The 24,522-nt window shown below is 33.5% G+C and overlaps 1 protein-coding gene across 1 annotated transcript; it reads right to left on the bottom strand.

Annotated features, from left to right (window-relative positions):
• Nucleotides 1-1,716: 1,716 nt before the first annotated feature.
• LOC149909728 (uncharacterized) lies at nucleotides 1,717-24,148 on the bottom strand. The gene is made up of 3 exons (XM_090119809.1): nucleotides 23,794-24,148; nucleotides 16,585-17,420; nucleotides 1,717-3,641 (listed from the first exon to the last, which is right to left on the bottom strand). The coding sequence occupies exons 2-3, from the start codon at nucleotides 17,285-17,287 to the stop codon at nucleotides 3,019-3,021; spliced, it is 1,326 nt and encodes a 441-aa protein (XP_089975935.1). The 5' UTR covers nucleotides 17,288-17,420; nucleotides 23,794-24,148; the 3' UTR covers nucleotides 1,717-3,018.
• Between the last annotated feature and the right edge of the window lie 374 nt (nucleotides 24,149-24,522).

Here is a 24,522-nt window from a genome sequence, read left to right as displayed (position 1 = left end):
CGACCGCCCGTGCTGCATGCATTAGGATTCCGTCTCTATTGTATTTTATCATACATTCTTTTTTGCACCTTACGAGAATATATTAGCAATTTTAACCCTGTAGATTTATTATCATAGTTTTTGCTTGATCTTGATGCTCGAACGGGACTCTCTCTCGATATCTATCTATGATAAAGGAATTAATTCTTAAATCTGATGAATACTCATGAAAACACAGATTTCCACTCAATTGTTAATTCCGTTTCTTTTATCTTCTTGCGTAGGTATTCCGTTATTCTGATCTTATTAACATTTATTCAATATCAAATTAGTGATAAAGTGCCTCTAAAATGCGCATTATAATATCATCATAACAACATTTTAAATAATTGTAGTAGTTATTAATCATCACATATTTTTTTTTCCAAAAAAATGGCAAATACTTCAATCAAAATGTTTGTCATTATTTCAAGCTCTATTGAATTTGTTTTGTTTACATATAAATTATTATATAGTTGAATTGGAAGTCCGAAGCGATTCCGACACAAGTACGTTTTATTCGTAAGGACAAACAGGGCTTGATAGGGGTTGCAAGAGGCGGGGCCAGGTGTCAAATGCAGGCAGATCTTATCTAGCCAAGGGATGCGCGGGCTTGGCCCCTCTATAATCAACGTAACAATAGATGCAATGTGTTCCCACTGCACATGAGTTCCATTCTTAGTGTGCTGTGGTGAACACTTTTGTATTAAGCGTGCTCTTGATTAGATATTAATTTATAATATTCCGTTCGGAAGTTATTTGATAATTCAAATTATAATTATTATTAATTATTTCATATTCATAAATGAATAGTTTTGTCCCATAGCAATTTTAGAACAAAAATGATTGCTGTTTTAAAAGTTAACAGTACAAATATTATAATAGTAACATTGCAAACAGTACAAATATTGAATTTTTTTCAGGCGAACCTTTATTCCATTGTCCTAGGTAGGTACCGGAATATCAACAAGGTATGATTAGATTTAGCAGTATTCAATACTCATATAGGTACCTAACTTCCCAGGTATTTGTTTTTATATCATCTTTATCAAGGCTAATATGTAAACATTTATATTTTTAATTTCGTCACTAAACGTTACTCGGTAAGTAATCGCGAATGTATACGCAGGAGTGAGATTTATAATATGAAAGGGCTCCTACTGCGCATGCTCCATAAGGATCTATAAATCTTTAAGTACTGGATCGGCCAATCCCTGTTGAGAATCGATAAATCATCTGTGGACAGTGAGGTCGAAAGGAACTGGGGAGCTGTCTCGCTCGCACCCGCTAATACCTTAAAAGCTCTGCATCATTTATCATATGTCCCTCTCGTTCCTTCCCAATGATAAATTCAATTCTCTTTTGGAATAATATGATTGTTGTTCCTCGTTTTGTTTTTGTGATGTTTTATTGTGGGTACCGTCACGCGGTTAGGTTTTTTGATCGAAATCCGATCGAAATGATCGCGAGAATTGGATTTATTTTTAATACTTTGTCTTAAGTTATCAATCTTATTAATGTCTTAAGAATAAAAGGAACTTGCAACTTTGCATAAGTATAAATCATTAATGAATAGGTATGACTACCAAACATGTTTCATTTAAAAGTGGGAGGCAATTAAGTATTGAGGATTGTTATTCTAAAAACTAAAATGTTATTGTTCTATATATCTAATAAGGTAGGTTAAACATAAAAGTATTTAATGTATTGTATAATATTTTATTTTTTGCTATGTACATGGCTGTAGAAAAGACGATCAACAATTCCTTATCTGTATTTAACTTAACATATATATACTTAGTTATATTTCAGTCGTTTTGCTATAAAATATTTCTTTATCTAGATCCGGTTCGTGAAAAAATAGTTTATCATTAGATATAAAATACATGAAGTCATAATGTACAGCTGTTATAGATAGCACAATTTACTTTTTGTAGCGACAACACATAATATTCAATTTACAATAAATCAATTGCTTAATTCTATTATCACTGGGCATTTTGTCCTCAAATATTATACACAGTTAATGCCTAACAACTAAATAATTTACAATAACTATTTGTACATCTTACTTCTATTTAGTGTAGCGTTATTGGACTTGGGTGCTTTGGCCTTACCTTATTATATTTATATAAAACATTTGCAAAATAATTAGCATGTGACGACAGTATATTTGAAAAGATTTTATATAAAATTATTTATGAATTATATATTTTAAAATATAGATAGGTACGTACGTTATACATAGTAGATAAGATATATAAAACATTAAGAAATTCGTTGTAATTTAACACACTTATAAGAATAATTAAAATCATTTTCTGAGAATGCTTGCAATTTAACAATACATCTGTTTGTACATTTTAAAAATGCTTTACAATATCTGAAAGTTGCAATAAATCACTGTCAACGAGGTTGACAAAATTTTGCTCCTTACCCGTTGCATAGTGTAATGTTACAAACATTACAATGGTCTCTCGCAGACAATAAAAATAGAATATCTCTAAAATATAATAAGACACAGTATGACTTTATTTATGGGAGATATACAACATGCTGTAAAGCTTTCAATGAATCGGTCATTGTTTTAACAGCTTTTTGTTTTAACACCTCAATTCAATTTCTATTAATTGTTCTTACTCTTTTAAATAACCCTTTACTTACAGTCTGTAGGATTCAATAGGTACATAATATAAACATTCGGACGGCTAAAATTGGCCTCAGTATAAGAATATATCAATTACAAGGAGTTACATGGGAAATATCAAGAAATACAGATAAGTCATTTAATATTAAGCGTAACATTTTAAAAACCAAGCGGCGCTTAAGTGAACTTTCATTCTACGTTATTTTTTCAAAAACTATCGTTAAAGCTTTAGGCGGATTAGTATAAAATTAAAGTTTATATAAATTTATAGGTTTTATGAACAGTTAGGCACGATTTGAAGTGTATTATAATTCAATTAACGAAGAATGAAGAGTTCCCTAAGCGCGATGGGGTCAGTATGCGGCGGCCGCGCCTGAATGATGCATCAGATGATGGTGGTGATACGATTCTTGCGAGGGACACCACCATTCTGGAACACCGTGAGGAACCGCCGGGGCGGGCTGCTGAAATTGACCCCAGTGCCCACTAAAGCCAATTTTGTTATCCATCATGCCATTACCGCCGATATTTGTTAAATGAGGTGGTTGCCCGTGATGCGGTGGGGCTGGCGGTCGCTCGTAGGATTTCTGGTCGTGGGGATTTAGGTATTTATCGTTTAGACTTTCTAACTTATCTGTGATAGTGAGGTGGTGTTGAGGGTGGTGAGGAGCGGGCGGCACTGGGGGCGGTGGTATCGGAACGGGAGGGCTCGCCGCGCCGGCGGTAACGCTCACGCTTCCAGCAGACGAGGAGTCATCCCCGTCGCTGTCATACCTCGGGGACGCGTCACCAGCGGCGCCGTGGACCTTCATATGCTTGCGAAGCGAAGACGGGTGGGTGTAAGACTTGTCGCAACCGTGCACTCTGCAGTTATACGGCTTGTCCGATGTGTGCACGTGGGAATGCTTTTTCCTATCTGAAGAGTTTGCGAAACGTCGGTCACAACCAGCGTATTCGCATTTAAACGGTTTTTCACCTGAAAAGAACAAAAAAGTATTTAGAAAATGTTTCAGTTATTAATTTCAATAATTTGTTAAAGTATTTTGAAAAATAATATCTAAATAAAAAAAATAATGCACCCAGGTATAGTTATTTAATAATTATTTCATATAGAAATGAAGATAAACATAACAGTGATATTATATCTTAATACAGCAGCAGAATAAATACACCATAGTCTCATATCTTACAGGAATTATTCAAAAAGCTATAATTTGTTGCTTCCTATACACAATAAAACATCGATGGCCGCGAATGCGAATGTCCAATCACGCAATAAATAACCAGATTTGCTCGTTGTTTATAGTTTACGAGCACAAATAAATATTCGTAACAATTGCACGGGATACTTAACAGGGACATAAATCATCTTCATAAGAAGACTTTGTCACATTGTCGTGACAATGCCGTACGAATAAAAGGTTTAAGAAATTTAAACCTTAAATTAACGTCAAAAGATTACATTTCAGTTAACACGAGTGTTAAGTTAAAGTTTTCACATTGAAAGAATCCCTTCCGATGATGTGATGATTAAAATGAACAATGACGTTAATCTGTCTCTTTATTTAGTGAAGCTACCCTTTGCTTTAAATAAGAAATAAAAATAACTTATTTATCTTTAAAGTTTCATATGAAATTGTACGCTTTAAGGGCCAGCGAAATATTCAACATTATTTTTTAAGAGCCCTATAAAAACATAAGTTCTACCTTCAAACACTGAATTTATTATTATGTTAAGCAAAACAAATGATTGATTTTTTTTTAATTTAAATTAACGCTATGACGTGATGTATCTATCATGTATTTATTTATAAACTCTATGTAGAGTTAGTAAGAATTATTGAGATGAAAACAAATTGGAACAATTTTCACAAAAATAATAATGATAATTTGATTATTCCTAAATAATTTTATTATTATTAGGTATAATATTTATCACATCGTTCTGGGATTTTATAAAGGTTCATTTTCAGGAAAACACGGCTTTATAATATTTTGATACGTCATTGACACATGTTTTTGTTTATTTTTTGCGGTATCGGCGGCATCCCGAGCTTAATATTGTGATGAATTCCTCACGAGTTCACCGAATCGTGTGTGATGGGAATACGCCACAATAAAATACATTACAAGGAGGCTGAACGGGCGGTTAGTGTGACCGCGGCGTACAACAATATTCTTTCATTGTTGTGTTTACAAATAAACCTCTTCGCTTGTAATCCCCCGTATTGTGTTTGAAACTCGAGGATCTCGTTGAGGACGTACAGATGCTAATCTCAAGTGTCTGTTAACACAGGCATAATAGCTTTCTCGAGTCCCTTTACCGCAATTTTTGTTACAGTGTCGAAATACTGAATGAACGGATCACACATTCTAAGGCTTATTATGAATAGTGATACTTCCTTTCGCTCTAAATAGGCACAAATAAGCAAGGTAGCGTTAACGCATTATGTTATACCAACAAAAATAAAATGCACATGTTTAGCCATAAATTGAGAAGGTTTAATCGCTTCGGAATCTTGTTGTTACACGGGATTTTATTAAAACGCGCTAGTGATCAAAATACTGGTTTCAAAATTCAAATATGTACCCGAAAAGATAAAAATAAAAATCCATAAAGTGCGAATGCGCACAGCAGACATAAGTTCCGTAGAAGAGACTTTTTTACTTACAGCTGAGAAAAAATATCCGTCATCCATTTCACTTTAAATCGAAAAACCTACTCTACATTTTTTCTACAATCGAAAATATCGCAATGAACTAGATATAAGGTACTTACCTATAGATTTTTATTTGAAAGAAAAATATTGAGCTTTTTGCGGAAGAGAACTTTCCAATTAAAAACATTCGACACTCTGTTACGGGTGAGATTGAATGCATAGAGGCTAGAGCAATCATTGTAATAGGTAAAAACTTTAAGTTTTTATAACAGCATATGAAAACCTCTCCGCTGTGAGGTGCGGAACCCTACCTAGCTATTTTAAATCGACTAACTTGGCTGACCGGGATCCTAATGAGGCAGAAGATGAAGGAGTCGAAAACATGTGTCGCCCGTCTAATTACTAATCGAGCGTTTCATCTTGTGTCACAAAAAATACTTAACGACAAATTCTATCGGGAATGTGATCGGTTATCTCTGCGCACGCGCCGCTGACACGGTGGCCCTGATGTGCAACATTCACGTGTATTGGGTTACCTCATAGGGGAAACAAAGGATTACTTCTTAATTAATAGATGGCTTTCTATTAACGTTTTTGTTGTGTTCATCGATTTAATAATTTAGTGGTAAGTATGGTATCTGAGTGTAATCTTATTGAAAAATGCTTTGTGCATTTGTTTTTTCTTTGATTATAATGTGGAATTGTAAATGTTAGAAGTCAAGTCATCTATGGTAATAATTCTTTATTTCCTAGTAAGGATTATAATTTGAAAATAATTTGAATGCAATTTTAGTTTCGACGAGTTGACCTTTTGATTAATTTGTTTGACATTGATGTTTCGACTATCGATCATAAAGATCGCATCATTGAAAATTTTTTTTACTAAAATTAGTAATTTTAAAATTAAATATCTTTTTGTAACTTTGTGCCTAAAACTAGGTTTATTTGGTAAGTGAGATTGAGGAAAAATTATCTGCTCATAATTTTTCCACTAGGTACGTACACACTTGTGACAAAATTTCAGGTGTGAACAGTGTGAGGCCAAAAAACCCTATAATAGAGCAAAATCAAATTATTCCTCCTAAGCATCCATACCTTCCTAGAGCTTATATACACATATACCTACAAACATATTCATATAAAATTTATGAGAAAATAAAAACAGAAAGAACATGAAGCGAGAATGCACGTCGTGAATTCGTTGCATGCCACGTCGGGACACGGGCTAGGGTCAGATGTTTATCTTAAACGCCTGTATCACCCACGGGAGACACTTTTTTGTTACGTTATTATCGATGTGAAATTTTATCCACAGATTATTTACAGAAATACAGAGGGAACTTTCATACTTGAATAGATTTGATTGCGCAGTTTGTGATTGAATTGGCATTATTAAGACAAAGTTGGTGGAGAGTGGAGACTACCTAATTCATGAATGTTAAATTATTTTATCTAATATTGGCTTTAGAGAAATTTGAACTTTATTCAATAATTAGCTGTTCCCCGCGGTTTCGCCCGTATTGCTCCGCTCCTATTGGTCTTAGCGTGATGATATAAACTATAAAGCCTATGCCTTCCTCGATAAATGGGCTATCTAACATTGCAATAATTCAAATCGGACCAGTAGTTCCTGAGATTAGCGCGTTCAAACAAACTAACAAACTCTTCACCTTTATAATATTATAGCACCTATAGATAAAACTTATAGAACTCTATAAACGATATAGCTACTTACTCAGACTGCAGACAGGATCAATGTAGTGTCTATTTGCGTATAATTGAACATTTAATATAGGTAGTAATAATAATACAATGTATTAATTTAATATAACGATCAATAAAGCTTGCTGACATTGCACAAGCAATACTAGAAATATTAATTATTCATAAATCCTGAGTCATTGGTGACGGAACTTTATTGGTAGAGCAACAATTTGACTCAAAAGTTATTACTTATAATATTGATTGAAGCAATGTGAGCCAGAATCCCTCACCCTAATCTTTAATTAAATAACTATTGCGTTGAAATAAAGATCAGTAGATATATATAATTAATCGCTGACACATTGCCTGAGATGAATAATTCTGCGGTATCAAATTACCGTGCGTTCCTTAAGTGCGACTCTGCTGAGAAAACAAGCTTTTTAGAAATAGCACGGGTGATGTGTAACGTGACACAGGCGGCCTTTGCTCCCAAATTGTGTAAATGGCGTTAGGTGAGTTTATAGAAAAAACAAACATGACAGCCGGATATCAGGTTGCTCTCAATGGGACGGCTATTTACGAAGATTACAACACTTTAAGCAAATTATTAGACTACATTATCTTATGTCCGCGAACTCGTCAGTTTGTGAATATTTTGTTATTTGATACGTTTTGCACCTGTTTTATTCATGTATGTATTATAATAAGCACATTACTCGTATACCTACATAATAATATCTACAACCAACTCTGGTCTCTGATGTCAACTTTGATCGTGCGATACTAATCTTATTCTAGAACACATCTCAATTAATTATGTCTGGCACATAGTACAATGTTTAGCATAGATCAGTGAACGCAAAATTGAATAAAACGTTTTCTATTGGCATTACATAAATCATTTATATCTCTCAATTTAAATGTAATAGGCATTGTTTTAATCGGTTAATAGCTATTAGAGAATGGAGCTTATCCGAGTTAATTCAATCTCCAATAGACAAGCGGCTAATGAGAATTCGATGACTGGCCGTTTATTGACACAATCGTCTATTTCGACCAGACACGACCGCCATGTTCCTCTGACCTTAAAACTAATCGATACACGCATTAGGTAACATCTAAAGCAACATTCATAAACATGAAAATTAATGAGCATCAAATAAAAGCGTAAAGAAAGCGAATTCCTCATAACTGATTTTGTATTATATTGAATGAAAATGATTTTATAGTTATTTTAATATCAGTCGTCTAGTCATATTTTACTAGCAGTAGCATACTATTCTTAAATGTGAATAATCTTTTATGTCGTGTGAAATACATAGAAACTGATTGACGACATCGTCCATTCCCCGAAATCGATATTCTGTCCGTGCGTTTAAATTCCGTACAGAGTATGTATAATGATTTATGATCGCCTTTTATCCGAAACGTATTTCAAATTAGAAATATATATTAATATCTTCATTTTTTCCACTTCTCGAAGAATACAGGCCCTTGTGCCGTAAATACAAAAAGAATATGCGGGGTCGGGCGGCGCATTCGGCGCCCAACGACCGTGTGACAAGGTGCTTTATGCGGACGATTATGAGCGGACCGAATAATGTTCCAATACCCGATAAATATCTGCCAACTCATACAAAAGCATCCCAATAAAAATATAATAGTAAATGTTGTAACAACACTGGCCACAAACTGCACAGTCATATCGCGCTGCTTTATAAATTAAATGAAAACGAATCTATGGCGTGAGAGAATTGCATGCTAATGCGAACTATATGTAACAGACAACAGAACATTTTAGTGTACGTTTTTATGTTTAATAATAATAAGTTTGTACAGCAAGTGTTGACAAGTTTCTTAACAAACATGAATACGATTTAATTAGCTGATAACTGTATCAATAGGTGGTATTACAATTTTATATGCACTTCAAACAGAAGTACATAGTTATTTGTAAATTTTTCATTATTTAATTCTCGGAATAAATTCTTTATGACTCTTTATTTTTTTCGTAGGGGATAGAAATCCATTTTCTTTATTGTACAATGATAAAGCATCACATTTGACCGTCTAGCAAAATAGTAAATTTAACTGCCAGAGTCGTAGCTCCAGCGGAAATCCTGAAATCTCTATCTGTCTTGCTCTCGCTTAGATAACCATCTGTACACTGTACACGACACAAAGTAATAAAATGTTATAGTATTTCTGTGTAACAGTCCAGAAGGAATGCGCTGAAATTGCATTGGAAGTGAACAAACTCAAAATATTAATTGCTTTTCGTGTTTAATCATTTCTTATCAGGGCTCAATTCATAACTCATGGTAATTTTTGATTCTCCTTTGTAGGTAGGACTAAATATGATACGTCAGATACACCTGCATACAAGAAAATAAGTGTAAAACGATGTCTGAGCGAGCTCGTCAATCTGTACGTCAAGCGTTTTGACAGCCCAAACCGACATCACCGTCGGCAACGAAGCGATAAAAAATAATCAAATGGTGTATGATTTTACTAACCTGAGAAAAATCTCGATACGGAAAATATATTTTAGCTATGTTCAAAATTAACTGTTAAAAAAATTTACATGCTTGAAGGTTATGAAAAATTCGATAGAGAACCATTAAATTCGTAAAAAATATGTTTAAGTTTGTTTTTTTTTATATATTTTAATATGGCTCTAATATTGCTAAATGAGGAAGCCAAAACTAAACAAATTTAAATATAGATTCACTACTTATCATGCAAGAAGCGTAAAATATCGTTCATAAAGCGATATATTAAAAAATCATTAACATCTAAATATTCTAGACACAATAAATATTATAATTTTGCGGTAAAATATCTAATGTCATATAAATCCGTTGAGATATAGAGTTGGTCCTACGCTTATGTCGCGTCCACTCGACACCCACGCGGAGTCAGGTTTCAGCCCCTGGGCACAATTTTGGGACAAACCAATATTTTTAACGATTATTAATAGCCGTTTTTGTTCTTATTTTGTCATCTTTAATTTTATTGTTGTGTAAGTCGCGCCGGAACACTAAATGTTCTGCCCATTCTTTAAATTTTTGAGGATAACATGTTTCATAAATCATGTTTTTTAATATATTTGTTGGTTGTTTTTTTTTATGTATCCTTTTCTACTAGTAAATCATAAACTAGACTATGTGTTTGGATATTACTTTTCTAGAAAAAACGAATCCTTAGATATTATTGAAAATTGTGAATATAGAGATTTTGTTAAAAGTGTATTAGTTTTAATTTTTTTATTTGTTATCGATGCATATCAAATTCACTAACAACCAACATACAGAGACATATTTCTACCTACATTCGAATTTCATCAATATCTATTACATATTAAAAAAAAACTATTTATGTACCTACCTCAATAGGTACCGTACATACCTACATTATTAGTATTTTTTCATACGTATCTGTTTAACTATAAGTTTCCACTAACACGAGGACTATTTTTATATCAAAAACATCAATTCATCAGATACAGGAATGAATATTTCAAGCCGTTTACAAGCTATCTTGGTTCGATATAAAAAGAGAGTTTGGGAATCGTTTATATATCTTTTTACCGTGTAAACATTTCGATTGTTATCCAATTCTTGTCTCGAAGGTTCCTTCAAGACTTTTTGGTGTTGGTGTAAAATGTATGGAATTCAATTTGGAAAGCTACAGTTAACGCAGAATTATGTTAATGTGAATCGAGTCTTCTTGCTATACTTATACCTATCTGTTTAAGTACCTATATGATTGTCGATATTATAAAATAATTAATAGGATATAATAGTGTAGACTGTTGAGTAATGTATCAAAAATATTTATGTTATATTGCTCTTAGAAATTTAAGAAGTAAGTATTATATTTTGTCGTTAATTTTTCACTGTTATTCACTGATTATTTGCTTTATGTTGTCCGTAGTTTATAGAAATACTAGCGACCCGCCCCGGCTTCGCACGGGTGCAATGCTGATACTAAAAACACTACAGAAAAATTGTGAACGTAGTATATAAAAACATAGCGGCCCGCTCCGGCTTCGCACGGGTATAAAATATATAGCCGGGCAGCCGGCCGGTACCGCCGCAAACGCTACGACCCGCAATTTTTAAATCTGTAATATCTTCGAAAATATTCACTTAAATCATACGGTGTAAAAGGCCATATAGATCTATATTAAATGAACATTGTATTCAAGGTATTTAATTGGTTAAGGATTAATGCTGTATTGGTTAAAATCGCATCGAAAATTAGCCATTATTTGTCGTAAAAAGTAAATGACAAAAAAAAGTTATTGTGGGTTATCCATAAGAGATAGACATATACCATCGCGGACTTTTCTGTAGACCTTTTCAATGTGTATAATACTTAGTACATTATTTTGATAAAACTCGTAGGGTTCAGCCTGCGTTTGCAATGTAAGCGGAAAAAATGTAATTTTTTACGACCTCACATTAGAAACCTCAAAAATAACAGTACTTCTCCACTATTTAATGGATGTTATTATACATATAAACCTTCCTCTTGAATCACTCTATCTATTACAAAAAACCGCATCAAAATCCGTTGCGTAGTTTCAAAGATTTAAGCGTACAAAGGGACATAGGGACATAGGGACAGGGAAAGCGACTTTGCTTTATACTATGTAGTGATGATTCGCACTGAATACGTTTAATGATGTGAATTTTCTATTTGAAATTTAAAAAGGATTTATTCTTTGGCAAGTCAGCTATCACGCGCGATACATATTGATAGCGACAAGGTGTCGGTGAAAAAAACGTTTGAATGATTCAGTGAGACCCACCGCTTCGCCCTACAAGACGAAAGAATTTCGCGCTGTAACGTACTTCAAAGAGCAAACTGTTTTTCCTTGCGCATTGAAAACGATCATTTAATTTAATGATCACGGAGCCTAATCTAAAGCCGATATAACGGACAAAACCTACAATATGGATTTAATAATACCATACAACCAAGCATACAAATTCTAAATTCTATATTTGCATGGCATGGAAACTCATGGATGCAGCCATTTTTGAATTGTCATATCGACTACAAAATAAATTCATACATAGGTACGTATATGTAAAACCAAGGTCTTTTTAAATATACTTTTTTATGTTATAGCTAAATAATAAAACAAGTAAACTAAAAGCTTAAATCCATTCATGTACGATATATTAGACACATCTTTTTATTCTTTATTCCTCCTCAGTTAATAAGCGGACAAAAATTCTCAGGTCGTTATAAAATATAAGCCTAGGCAGTAAAGTGTCAAAAGGAATGATGGCAATAAGATACAAGAGCGGGCTGCGGGCTAGCGTAGGCAGAGCCTCCGTAAATGCACTTCATACTTTGAATCCATTGCACGAGTACACATTGCTATTATACAAATTTATGATGACATACAAACAGAGTTTCAAGATAGTGCGCATATACATAATGCAAATGACGAGGCAAAAAACTAAAAACATTTTGTGCTCGACTACTAAAATATCATTTTTATGATAAAAATGTAAAATGTTAATAAATGTAAATTTCGAAGCATCATTAAATAAATTTTCATTTATTTCTAGAGCTCCTTTCATAATCAGTGATTTAAAAATAGCAACAAAAAATTATCCGCAAGGATTTGACTTATCTGGCTCTATCGATTCATTATTCATTAAGGGAAGATCGATGCGGGTGGTAGATATAAGCACATTATGTAATGACAAAAACATCATCTCGATATTCACATATAGATGAGAATGTAAGTCGCAATTACGTTTATATTCGCATTGATTTCATCCGAGGGAATTTTATTATAAACGTGTATCATTCTTAATATGTTGTAAGAAGCTGTTGTTTAATCGACAGCTATCTATTTAATTACAGATCGCATTAGCGATGCCAGATGCGTATCGTACGAAGGCATTCGATGCAGTTGGATGTAGCGCGCAATGTGACTGAAGACGCGTTCCAACCTCTTGCAGCCGTATCATGGCGACGAGGTTTTTGCTCGCACGCCAAAACCCTGTTCGCACTATGTCCAACGCTTTGAAATTTAGCGAAATACAGTAGACGGCATCGCTGTGTTTTTTACCCGAAATTTGGTACCTTATCAAATCAGGTGCGAACATCTGAAACGGGTATCATTTACAAAACAGAACCGTAGATGCGCTTGCTATTGTTATTTAAATGTACCTACTTAGCGTTTATGTGCCGGTTCGAATTTCATGTACAGTGTTGTCACATCGACATTGTAAATGTTGGAAAGGGGACGTGCTCACAAAGCTGATAAAAAGTAAACCGCTTAGAACAGTATTGTCTATTCGAGGCAACAATATCATGCGATCACAGCTTGTAGGGTAGCTATTCATGTGTTGGTGTGTCCCTGATTTTTGACATGCTTGTGTGAAAATTGAAGTGAGATTTTTGGGACGAGATACAGTATTATAGAGTGATAGCCACGCCCATGTTGTTACGTTTAGAGCATCCATTTTTATTGTCCTGTATAATTATTTCAATGTTTGTAATGTATTTGATCTAAATATTAATTTAATTGGCTGGCACATTTTCTATATTATAGCGATTGTAGGCTAAATTTTCTACACTTACTTTAAATTAAATTTCAAAATTGAATATTTAAAATTTCAGTTTGAATATGTGTACTCCCCTCAATAATGCACACATATGCATCACGTATATTTGGTACTTAATAGTAATATTTTTTATACAATTTATCAATCCGGGGCAGATGGCCGCTCCTCATAAACGGCTTTGAAACGCTCCCGATTGTTACAGGGTTACAACATTATCATATGCCGAGATTAATTTTTTTATTAAGTATTGTATTAAATTCTTTATATTTTTAAAAAAATGTGTAAAATAATACGCTTGATTTAATTTTACGGTAAGAAAAGCCTTTGTTCAAGATCTCACAATAGATTAATTATTGTAATAAAACAATTATAAAGTGTAGGTAATATTATCTAAGTTATTATTATATTATCTAATACTATCTAAGTGCAATTAGCATTGGTATGCTCATTGCTCAACTCAAAAATATTGCTTTTTGTACAATAGTGAATATCGTCGCTGTAGTAACCAGCAGTTAATATACCTAGGTGGATTTATTTGTTATTATTTTTAGCGTATACCCATACAGATACAGACTTACCTATATAAATATTATACTTTCTTAAATCATCAAAACAAAACTCATAACGATATGAGATGATCACGTAATTTAGTTTATTACGCGTTGAGAACATGGATATTTAGTTAGTGGCAATAAAGTGAAGGAGCTGCACTCGACGGGTGCATTCAATACCGAAACCACAAGTTCAGAAGGGTTCCTCATTGTTTGCAAAATATTTTGAAAGCGTCATTTTATACGGCATATTAGCTGAGCTCTGCGTTTGATAGGGGGTCGTCTTCATTCGAAATCATATCATCATTACAGTATTGTGCGCGGCCCTATCCCTTGAACCAGTATTTTAATGATGCGGAAGAAAATTGTATTTTATATGAAACAAAATCATTCAGACGACTGTGAGAGATTCATATTACATAGAGATTGGAGTGCAATGTAGGTAGGTACTATATTAAATAAATAAAGAAATTATTGTTGTAAGTTGGCTATGAAATATCACAATGATATTGACATCTCATGAATGTTAACGAACATATGAATTAAATAAATGAAAATTAAAGATCTTGGTTTGTATCAAATAGGTACTGAATTTAAAGTAAGTACCTATCCACCAGTATCTACCGTAACTACCTGAGGCAATTTAACGTTTCCGTATACTTGTTCTTGTTGCAAATAATTACAAATAATTGCACCAATTTAATGTGGATTAAGTCTTTAGCCGACCGAATTAAAACAGACGAAAGAAATCGAATATATGACACATGTCAATGCAATTTATTAATATTTTTTAACAATCTCTAACTACGCAATTATAGAAATGTCTCAATAAAATAAAACTCTAATAGCCTATTAGCTACATTCGTTATTATGATATTTACACATTGTAGGTGTGGTTTTGCGTCAAAAATCCCAATGCGATTGCCGGCGGCTATTTGACGCGGGCCACGGACACGATTTAGCTTTCGGCTATACTCAAACAATTAGTAACGCTCGTGTTTATTTGACAAGAATTAATAATTATACTGACTCATCTTTGAAATAATTCATATTATAGTTCAATTAATTAAAAACTGGTTTGTAAAAACCCATAGGACCGTACGTAAGAATATAGCATCTATAAATTTCTGCAATCACTGCGAATACTAATCTATTATCTGCAGGATCGGAAAAATACAATGGTCTTTTATAAGCGAATTTACGTAAGCCAGAAAGATCGATATCATTTAAATAAATTGATATGTTACTGTAAAGCAATAGCAAATAAATTGAGCTACCGACTTCCAAACACGCAGGATTATGTTACATTTGAAACGTGTTTATAAAAATATAAGTTTCACGGAAGGCTTGAGGCCATCGTCGATCTGTCTCTACGTTTAGATAATACCTACATATCAGAACTGGAGTTTTTATCAATACAATATTGATTATTATTTTTTGATTTTTCAAAATATAATCGGAATTTAATAAAAACATAAAAATACCTTCTTAGTTATTAAATAGTCAATTTGCGCAAACATAATCTTACTACTTATTTATTCCTCATATTTTTTTTCTCAACTCACGCCATAAGAACAACGCTAGGTTAAGATGTTCCTATTGATTCTTAAATAAAATTTATAGCTATCGTAAAACAATTCTCCAAACTTTACCACAAAAAGTTCTCTCTATTCAGGAATGCCTAGAAATAATAGCAGACGGGGGCACAGGACAAAAGTTTAAATACGCAACTACAGTCGAATATGGTCAAGAAAAAAATTGAAAAGCAGATGGTCATAATGTGCCTCACCAAAGAATTTGTTGACCATACCTTTAAAGCCTATATTTAAAATGTGTCAATGCTCTTCTTATCATAATGCTCTAGTGCGTGAAAGAGACAACCCATGGGGAAACGAGCCAGCGGAACTAGACATTTAAATTTATGGCGCATTTTTTTATTTCACAGTATACAATACCGATGAATCTTAAGACTGATAATAAATCGAAAATGAAGTTTCAAGTTAAACGATTCGATTCATAGTACCAAGAAACGGACTTCACAAGTCGACATTATATTGGGCTCCATTAGTTGGACTGTTGTTCTCACCGTTCAGTTAGTGTCATTGATTTTTGACAGATAGTTTGTTGTGTTTGCGCGAGGTTTGGAGTCATTGTGTTGACCGACTTATTGTCAAGGCGTGTCCGCCGCATCGCAACAGCGAGCATCTGTGAGACCACATGGATAACCGCGGGGGGCTATTCATTATGAATTAATGAGATATGAAATGCTTCGACCGATCGACACTTACGGGCTTGAGCTTTGACATCTTACTGCACATAGTTTACCTTAACACACGTCTTATACATTCTATTATACAATGTTATGTAAATCGATGTGCATAAATTCATAATAATCAAAATTAAATTACCTGTGTGCGTCCGTTTATGAATCTTCAGATTTTCTGATCTCGCAAACACCTTCCCACAGCCTGGGAACGGACAGGGGAACGGTTTCTCTCCGGTATGCACTCTGATGTGATTCACAAGTTTATATTTCGCTTTGAAGGGTCTTCCATTCCTCGAACAACCTTGCCAAAAGCAGGCGTGCGTCGTGCATTCCGGCCCTCCCACGTGCTCTACGGTCAAATGCGTCACTATTTCGTGCATGCTCGAAAACAACTTGTTGCATAGTTTTCTCGGAGGTGGCTGATCGGGGTCTAGCCACTGACATCGCATATCTCGTCGCGGTGGCGCTCGGACATATCGAAGGAAAGCGTGCGGCGTGTGAGGGTGGGAGTGCGGTACAAGAGGTGGGGCACCTCCTTGGTAGTGCACGTCGCCGCGCCAGTCCCAGCTCTGTTCCAGAGGCTGCTGCGGGAACAGTTCGCCGCAGCCACTGTACTCCCGGAGGTATCCCGGCTGGTAGGAGTGGAGCGGGTAGGGCTGGTAGTGCGGCGGGTGGTGCGGCGGCGGGTGCGGCGCGGCGGCGCGGTGCTGCGGCCCGACGCCGCACGCCGGCTGTGGGGACATCTTCAGGCCGTAAGAAGCGAGATGTGCGTGGTTCGTCTCAAGAAAAGCGTTCATGGCGGGTGTGGCCGACACCGGCGCATAGCCCCATTCGCCCGCCACCATCCACACGGCGGGCCTCCCCGCTGGTAATTACGCGTAAAACAATCGTCGGCCGCTTCCTGGCCGACTTAGCTATCTTCTACTTATAATTCCTTCACGCGCTGTCATTCCTCAGCATAACTCTCGTTTGAATGACCTGTTAAAACAATTAAATATATTTTAACATTCGTGAAAATTTGTTAAGACATTCTTATGATGGTAAAGATGGTAAAAATATACAAATCCAGTCCAGAAAGCAAGGTGATCCCGAGACAAATTCAAAGCCATTTCTCAAAATAATAACACACGTTCGAGCACCCATAACCGGCATCGAACGTTTATTTATAATAAAAAAAAACTGAAGCAGGCACTTTTGGACATTAAATTAAACTGTGGGTAAATTTATAGGACACTTTTATACGCCTGAGACAAAAATTCCAATTGTGTGCGTGTATATTTAATTTTAATTTATTTGTTAGGCAGACTGGAATCTCTTTTATTGCAGGGTTTAGCGTGTATAGTTTAATGAATTGTAAAAATAGGCTTTGGTCGTGCATGAAATGTAGCTCTACCATTTAATAACCTGTTTTATATATTAATGTTGTTAATGAATGCCGAAAGCTATTATTTTCACAAAAAGCAAACTTAAACTTGTTTTCAATTAATATTCAGATCATGTCGGATTAAATAATATCAATATACTTAGGTATTATTAATAATTATATTTATTTCAGATATTTCAATTAAGACTGATAAAGGTAAATGAAAATTTAGTTTTCGAGATCTTAAATTACATTTAGGTGATGTAAGTAGGTACTTAAACTATACCTACTGGTTTAATATAATATATATAGAGTTAGTTTTTGTCTCACAACTTTTTGTGCGAAAATACAACTAGGATAATTCAAACGTCAAATGAAAACATCCCGAAAAAAAAACTGTAATAGATTTTACGTTGAACGAGTTTGTCTAGCGGATAAGGATAATCGCATTATTTGAAAATAACGTTGTTTACGTATTGTTTGGAGCACTTCATCGTTCCATGTGGACCACGCCCGGGCAATATTACCTGCGCCCGCTAAACAATTTCACTTCTTTAGATATGTATCTAATCTGTGCCTGATCTGCGGGCTCCCCACCGCGTGGCCGCCTCCTCACAAAGCAACGGGTTGACAGATCTCCACAGACAGACATCAGGCAATAGGATTACTAAAAATCTGACGTTTTCAAAACAATTCAGCCTCGTTAAGTCCCGCTAAGTTTAACAGCATTGATGGTAAGTGAATGTGTCTGTTCTTAATTTTTTGCAGCTGCAGGGATTTTCAGGGAATTAGTTTTAATCACATTAGCGAAATAATGGCGGAACTTTAATAAAAACCGTTAACTGAGAGATCTGTTTACGAGATTTGTTGCTCCAACGAGCTAACTACATGTTTCGAATTAGTCAACATCTTATCTATGTAACACCTATGTGTTAATCTTAAATCATAAGCTAATTAAATAAAACTGTAATAGAGTAGGTATAGAGTTATATGCCGATAATGGTACCTATCACATAAACGGCAGTATACTTTCAGTTTATTGAGTTTCCCAACGTGAAACATAGTTGTATCATACCTATTTGTTTTAGTAAACATAACAATTATAAATTTATTTATGAATTCATAAATGATTTTGTTACATTGGATTGGGTTCAGGCCCCAATTATCATCACGGTACCAAATTACAATGTAACAAAAAATATTGAACGAAAAAAACCGTCTCTATTTATATCAATTGACTTATGCAAAATAAATACTATATGCTTCTAAACGTAGTAATTATTAATTATATTTGTTTAATGAAATATGTTTGTTTACTTTCTATGTTATAGTATACCTATACATGATATTTATTTATGAATATTATATCTACATAATCAACGCTCTACATTCTACAACAATGCTCTACCTACATTTGCTTTTAAATTTAAAATAAATGTTTATTCATAAAATTTTCGTTCACAGTTCATAATTCTGTCTACTCGCTACATATTATTATTATTGCTATTCAATTAAATTTTTCAGGTTGGTAGGTACTATTTACTTGTCATATCTAGCATCAACTTCAAATATGTAGATAAGTTGGTAGCGCTTATTATAATTAAATATTCATTTATTTTGGTTTTTGAGTTCCCATTTGTAGTTCAAGAGTCGGTTTTTATATAAATTTATGGTGTTATATTAGGTTAAAACTTTTTTAAATTCAAATACATTATTTTCATAACTTCAAACACTATACAAAAAGATTATATAGGTACATATAGGTACATATCAGTGAACTAAACATAGTGCGTATATAATGTAGTCTCTAGAATTTCTAGATTATTAAAGATTTTTTTTTAATTATAGACGATATATTATGTAGGTAATAAATTTTAAGCACACATACTTGCATAATCTAATTATTTAACAAAATCTTTATAAAACTGTGTTAAATGGTATTTAATTGTTTATTCTGGCTTTGTTTTTACCGTAGGTAATTACTGTACCTACTTAATATCTTATCTTCTTATATATAAAAATGAATCGCAAAATGTGTTGGTAAGCGCATAACTTGAGAACGGCTGAACCGATTTCGATAATTCTTTTTTTATTATATTCCTTGAAGTACGAGGATGGTTTTTATGTAGAGAAAACGTAAATATGTACCACGGGTGAAGCCGGGGCGGACTGCTAGTTAAATATGAAATCAATTAAAACTTAGTAGTATATAATTTGTTATATCTGTTCTTAGGTACAAACAAAGTGTATCTTATTTATAGGTTGGTAACAACCTTTGTTACCTTTGTTGCAACAGACAAATAAAATGCTGATAAATAGCCACAATCGTTCCACAAAATTATTTATTCTTCATAATTATTATGGTTAAACTTGTTTCTCAAAAGTAGATTTTCATTTGAAAGCTGGAATAATAATAATTGGATTAAGTATTAAAATTCAAAATATATTAATTGAATTTTGTGAATAAGACATTATTTTATGAATTCAATGTGCTAAGTGCCAATTGCCAATAGATGATAATTATTAATACAACCACAGACTACCTAATAATAATATACCTACTACGTATACAAATACAACTTAAAAACGCATTAAATGTATTCAGAATGAAGATGTGAGCTTTTTTCTTTCTTTTTATTTCCATAATATTCTTCATAAAAAATATATTTTACATGTAAAGGACCTACATCAACAATATTTTTTTTTAATAAAAAACAAGTACCATCACGGGTCTTGATGTATTCGGTAGCCAGCTATCCCAATTTAAAAGAATTGTTTTCAATTATTTACGTACCCCAACGTACCCACAGTATTAAGAAATAGTATCTTATTTTATCTTTTTTTATCTTACTGTTATTTTTAATCTGCTTCAATATTTTAAAGGACAAAGCTACTCGTCCGCTAAACGGATGAATAAAATAAATTAGTCATCCGATTACCGGATGAATAAAATAATTTAATCGTCCGATAACATCTATTTATCTATATAGTTAGGTTATCGGGGTTTCTTTAGAGAACTGCCGCACGTATTATAGGTTTTTTGTGGGGGGAGGAGGGGGGAGGAGGGCACACGTTGGTATTTGATTTTTTTTTGCGCGTCGACGGAGCCCCGCTTCGCGGGGCTCCTATTTCTGTGTAGTTTTTTTTTTAAGAAACCTAACCTAACCTAACCTAACGGCTAACCTAACCTAAACTTGATTTTTTTTTGCGCGTCGACGGAGCCCCGCTTCGCGGGGCTCCTATTTCTATGTAGTTTTTTTTTTAAGAAACCTAACCTAACCTAAACTTGATTTTTTTTTTGCGCGTCGACGGAGCCCCGCTTCGCGAGGCTCCTATTTCTGTGTAGTTTTTTTTTAAGAAACCTAACCTAACCTAACCTAAACTTGATTTTTTTTGAGCGTCGACGGAGCCCCGCTTCGCGGGGCTCCTATTTCTGTTTAGTTTTTTTTTTAAGAAACCTAACCTAACCTAACCTAACGGCTAACCTAACCTAAACTTGATTATTTTTTTGCGCGTCGACGGAGCCCCGCTTCGCGGGTCTCCTATTTCTGTGTAGTTTTTTTTTTAAGAAACCTAACCTAACCTAACCTAACGGCTAACCTAACCTAAACTTGATTTTTTTTGCGCGTCGACGGAGCCCCGCTTCGCGGGGCTCCTATTTCTGTGTAGTTTTTTTTAAGAAACCTAACCTAACCTAACCTAAAGGCTAACCTAACCTAAACCTAACCTAACGAATTAAGGGCGAATATCTCGGCCATTTTTGATTTTAGAGAAAAGTTGTTCCTATAAAACATGCTTATATTAGCGTAATCTTTACGATAAAATAATAATAAATAGGTGTTATAATGACACCCACTCCATCAAAAATTTTCTAAGTCCTGCGCCCCCTTTGCTTTAGTCCAACCCAACTAGCTTTAGTGTTAAAAGGTTATCTATTAATCCGAATAATCGGACGATTAAATTATTTTATTCATCCGGTAATCGAACGATTAAATTATTTTATTCATCCGGTAATCGGACGACTAATTTATTTTATTCATCCGTTTAGCGGACGACTAGACACTTCGTATTTTAAAACAACGCATCATGTTTCATGTGACTTTTTTTTAAACCATGTTTAAAAAATAGTGTAAAAGTTTTGTCATAGCTGAATTTATGTAAACCGTTATTGTCATATATTATAGATAATATGTTCAATATGTATTTTTATAAAACTTAATATTATAATGTATGATGTGGTATTACTTAAATAAATAAATAGATAAATAGAAAACAAGTAGGTTTAAGTACATATTTTACCTAAGATAAAAAATTAAAGAAGTAGGTAAGTAATAATATCTGAAACGCATTTACATAATGCATTATAGAATAATTAATGCATTTATATTATACTAGAGGTCGACCCCGGCTTCGCCCGTGGTACATATTTCGCAATAAAAGGTAGCCTATGTCCTTTCTCGGGTATCAAAATATCTCCATACCAAATTTCATATAAATTGGTTCAGTAGTTTAGGCGTGATTGACTAACAGACAGACAGACAGAGTTACTTTCGCATTTATAATATTAGTATGGATTAGAACACAGCTTATTGAATTAAAAATTTAAATATTAATTTAGTATCTAATCATTGGTTTATAAAGGTTTGTTTATTTATTTACTTACAAATTGAAATTGCTTTAGGTACGTTTAATTTATTATCTAAACTCTAAAGATTTACATAAACTTACTATTATATTATTTTATAAATTCTGCTTTCATATTGTGGACTTTTCGAATTCTTCAATAGAGACATATAATAACTACATCTAAAATTATAGATAATAAAATTAATAATAATCTTGATGAAAAATTATTCCCACTGGTATTGGGCTCTGTTATTTCATTGCTTTTTTAAAATATTTCCAAGAGGAATTTACATTTCGAGTTATAAAATAATAATAACCCTTACTAGTATTTAATTTTAATATTTCTTTCTTCTTCACGGTGGAATATTTAATTACATGGATTTTTAGTTTTTACTATATTTAATTGAAAATACAATGGAAAATAATATCAATTATTCAAATTATTGCCTAAGATAGACTGTAAAAACAAAATATGGTTATGATTTAATGAATATAATCATAACATATCTCTATCTGCCTATACGTGTGATAAAATAACAAAAGTTTTTAGTTTCCATAATATTATTTTGATTTTACTACCGACTCTACATTTTTTTTAATTAAAATATAACAAATTAATAGGTTGATTTATAGGTATTAATTTATAAGATATAGAACTTAAATTAAATACAATACTTATAACTTATATGGTACCTACATATTTCCATAGTTCATGATATTTATATCGTTTGTTTTTACATGTAGGTACCTACTTACCTATTAAAAAGATAGGTACTTGTTTTATAATCAAAAGTAAGGTGATCACATGCATTATATTTGGCATTTATAATTCATATTACTTCAAATTAACTTAATAAAGAGTAGATAGTACAATCGAAATAATGTTGTTTTTAAAATTCCATCTTTGCCGACGGTAAGAAAATACTAGATAGCAAAAACGATTCACAGCTTTACTTTGTATGTGTACAATTAAATTATTAATATTATCAACTTTAATGAGCATTATAATTATTATTTTTGTGTAACTTATAAAATAATTGGATTATAACAGTCAATAGGTAGGTACATGGAACTCTACCTATAAGACTAAAGTTTATTTTGATAGGGTAGAGTCATTTATTATATTTTTCTATGATGAATGAGTATTTTTCCAGAAGCATGTTTCAGATAAGGTACAGGGAATTAATATTTATTAGTAGCATTTTATTGTTAATGTATATTACAACTTATTAGTATATTAGTCAATATCTAGAAGTAGGTACCAACCCAGTGAAAACCTTTATTTAGTTAATTTAAGAACATTTTAATTTTTTCCTGAAAAAAATTCTTTAGTTACTTATACTTTTGTATTTGAATACTTACTTGAGAATATACCGCGAAAAATCCAATTGCAGAACTTAAATAAGCACAAATATTGACAAATGAATATAAACACAATTTTATACCACTTCACAACTAGTTCAAAAATAAAAATCCATGTAAACTAAGAGCAAAAATATCAATATCACAAATAAAATTCGCGTATCGTTATAATAACTTTGTTACAATTTCACAGTAAATATTAGAATTGGGCCATTTCAGCACCATTAGTTTTTCGATCGAATTGTCACACGAATGTTTTTCACCGCTCGTTGAAAAGCTTCGCGACATGTGTCCACCGACTCTGCTGAGGCTCTCAGCATGACTGCGGGCTCCCGCGACGCCGCCCCACATAACACCCGGCATACTGCTTCTTAGAAAATATTCCGAACGACCGGGACCGAAGGCGCTATCGCAGCCCTAAACGCCGCGAAAAGGGCGGACCAACTTGAACTTTTTCGCCCAATAAACTTCAATCTGAAAAGCTACGCGAGCTATATAGTCGTCTCACTCTAGCTGCCGTAAGCTCGCTTACAAGAGAGAGACACAGGATCGTCTTCAGATAAAACAAGAAGAAAATTTCACTGTACTTGTGTCGTAAAGTGTACGTTTTATCAGATTTACGTTGAAAGCTCGTATTTAGTTAACAAGCGAGCTTTATTCGTGTATTCTCTTGCGCAGACGGAAAAGTGCGTAGGTGGGAAAGAGAGAAGACACGCCGGGAAATGTTTG

Source organism: Colias eurytheme, chromosome 3, assembly GCF_061535395.1.
Source record: "Colias eurytheme isolate Ceu_HAF_F1 chromosome 3, ilColEury1 Martin Lab GWU primary, whole genome shotgun sequence".
Classification (NCBI taxonomy): domain Eukaryota; kingdom Metazoa; phylum Arthropoda; class Insecta; order Lepidoptera; family Pieridae; genus Colias; species Colias eurytheme.
This window is presented reverse-complemented; position numbering and strand designations above follow the sequence as displayed.

Excerpts from the sequence above, each read along its gene's own strand:
- LOC149909728 (XM_090119809.1), bottom strand. The coding sequence starts at position 17,287 with ATGGTGGCGGGCGAATGGGGCTATGCGCCGGTGTCGGCCACACCCGCC. Across the intron at positions 3,642-16,584 it reads TCATAAACGGACGCACACAG|GTGAAAAACCGTTTAAATGC; the intron begins GTAATTTAATTT and ends TGTTCTTTTCAG.